Consider the following 1,943-nt stretch of genomic DNA (forward strand, 5'->3'; position numbering starts at 1 on the left):
AATTTCCTCTACAATCATAATCAAACCCTCTGAAGAAACGTTCTTCCTCACACATTCTCATCTCTTTCCACTCTTTCTCAACTTTCACTTCAAATCCACTTCAATCCGGAAATCACCCACAAAGTGTTCGACAGATTGCTTCAATGGCTTCGCAGGGTCAATCATCACGTGGAAAATGAAAAAATGTGAAATCCACTTCCTCTGGGCCACGAAAGAAGGTATCCAATGCTGAATTTAATTCTCGTTCCTTTAAGCTTTTTGAAAAGAAATCCATTGTAGAAGGAAGATTTGTGGATTTTAGTGAGTTTAGAGAGTTAGACATTGAGAGATTGTTTGAGACTCTAGGTTGGAAAGCATTTGTGGAGGTTAAGGAAGTAGTCTACCCTAGGTTAGTAAAAGCCTTTTATGCCCATATGGAATACACGACGTGTGACTCCAATGTCCAACTATCATGCACTCTCAAGGGACAACGCATAGAAATTGATAGAGAGGTAATCTCAAACATTTTTGGGATTCTGAATGTGGGAAAATGTGTGCATACTTGTGACTCTTGGGCTTATCATGGGGAAACAATGTCAAGGATTATTATGGAGAAAACCCCAACTCAATGGAGCGATGAAGACGAGATTGAGCCTCTACCCCCAAAGCCAAAAGCCAATGAACTACCCCTTAGGAGTAGAGTCATTCACCTCATTATCTCAAACAATATCACTCCTAGAGGAGGGCATAGGGATGAGGTTTCATTCACTGATCTTTATCTGATGTTCTGCCTTCTCCAAAGTGAACGGACAAACCTTCCCTATTTGATCATTCACAAGATGGTGGAGGGCAATAATTTGGCTAGGGATCCGAGTCTTCCGTATGGGATGGTGCTAACAAAGGTTTTTCGTTATTTCAACGTAGATCTTGATGACGAAACATATGTTATTCCACCCAAATCTGATTACAATAAAACCACGATCAAACTCATGGGCTATAAGTTTGAAAATGGAAGGTGGATTTCGAAGAAAAGGGCCAGAGTTGAAAACGAAGGAGACGAAGAAGAGACTAGAGGCAGTTCAACTCAGTTCAATGACGAAGCATTAAATCACCTCCATGGACGGATTGAGTCCCTTTGTACAAGTCATGATGAGCTTCGAACGCAACTAAACACCGGCATCCAAAGTCTCTATTCCCTTTGTCGACTCAAGCATCTCCAATCTCCGGAATGATTTTCAAGTCCATCATCAAGAAATCGCCGATACGCAAGCACAAATTCTTGAACAACTTCGTCGTATCAATTTTCAAGGGCCTCCTCCTTCTTAGATAAATAATTAATGTTTCACTATGTCTTTTGATGGTTATTTTATTACTTATGACTAATGTAACTTATTTGAATGACTAATGGTTACTGTAACTTATTTGGTGATTACATTGTTATGATTTTTTTTGTTGATGACAAAAGGGGGAGATGGGGTATCAAGTGTTTTTTTTTGCCTACTAATGGTTTTTTTTTTGTTGATGTTCTCTCTAAGGGCTTAATAGATTAAGGGGGAGAATATTTTCAAGCAAGTATCAAGTGATTAAATAAGGGGGAGTCATAACACTTGTAAAGAAAAACAATGTAATTGCTTATATTATCTTAGCAAATCAAGTGTTTGTCATCATCAAAAAGGGGGAGATTGTTGGCCCAAAGTTGAATATTCTCATGTTTTGATGATCACAAACACAATGTATTATGTCTCTAATGATTCTATTTTGAGTTGTGTATTTAACGTAATTATTGTTATAAATCAACTCAAGAAGGATTTTGAGGAATACAATGCAAATACATTCAAGATTGACAAATGCAAATTGAAGAAGGAATTCAAGGCTTGAAGTGCTAAAATATCAAAGATCAAGAGCAAGCAAACACTGGACAAGTACTAATAGTTTTTTTTTATCTCCTTAGTCTTGTATTTGAT

At 37.5% G+C, this 1,943-nt stretch overlaps 1 protein-coding gene across 1 annotated transcript in view; it reads left to right on the forward strand.

The window, feature by feature from the left end:
* The window catches only part of LOC112092461, a 6,219-nt gene extending 5,008 nt beyond the window's left edge, over positions 1–1,211 (forward strand). The window contains exon 4 of the mRNA XM_024168687.1: positions 255–1,211. Within this exon, the coding sequence (XP_024024455.1) occupies positions 255–1,211 (957 nt within the window). The remainder of the gene's footprint in view (positions 1–254) is intronic.
* The last annotated feature ends 732 nt before the right edge of the window (positions 1,212–1,943 follow it).

This window comes from Morus notabilis, unplaced genomic scaffold (genome assembly GCF_000414095.1).
Source record: "Morus notabilis unplaced genomic scaffold, ASM41409v2 Scaffold1285, whole genome shotgun sequence".
NCBI classification, from domain to species: Eukaryota; Viridiplantae; Streptophyta; class Magnoliopsida; order Rosales; family Moraceae; genus Morus; species Morus notabilis.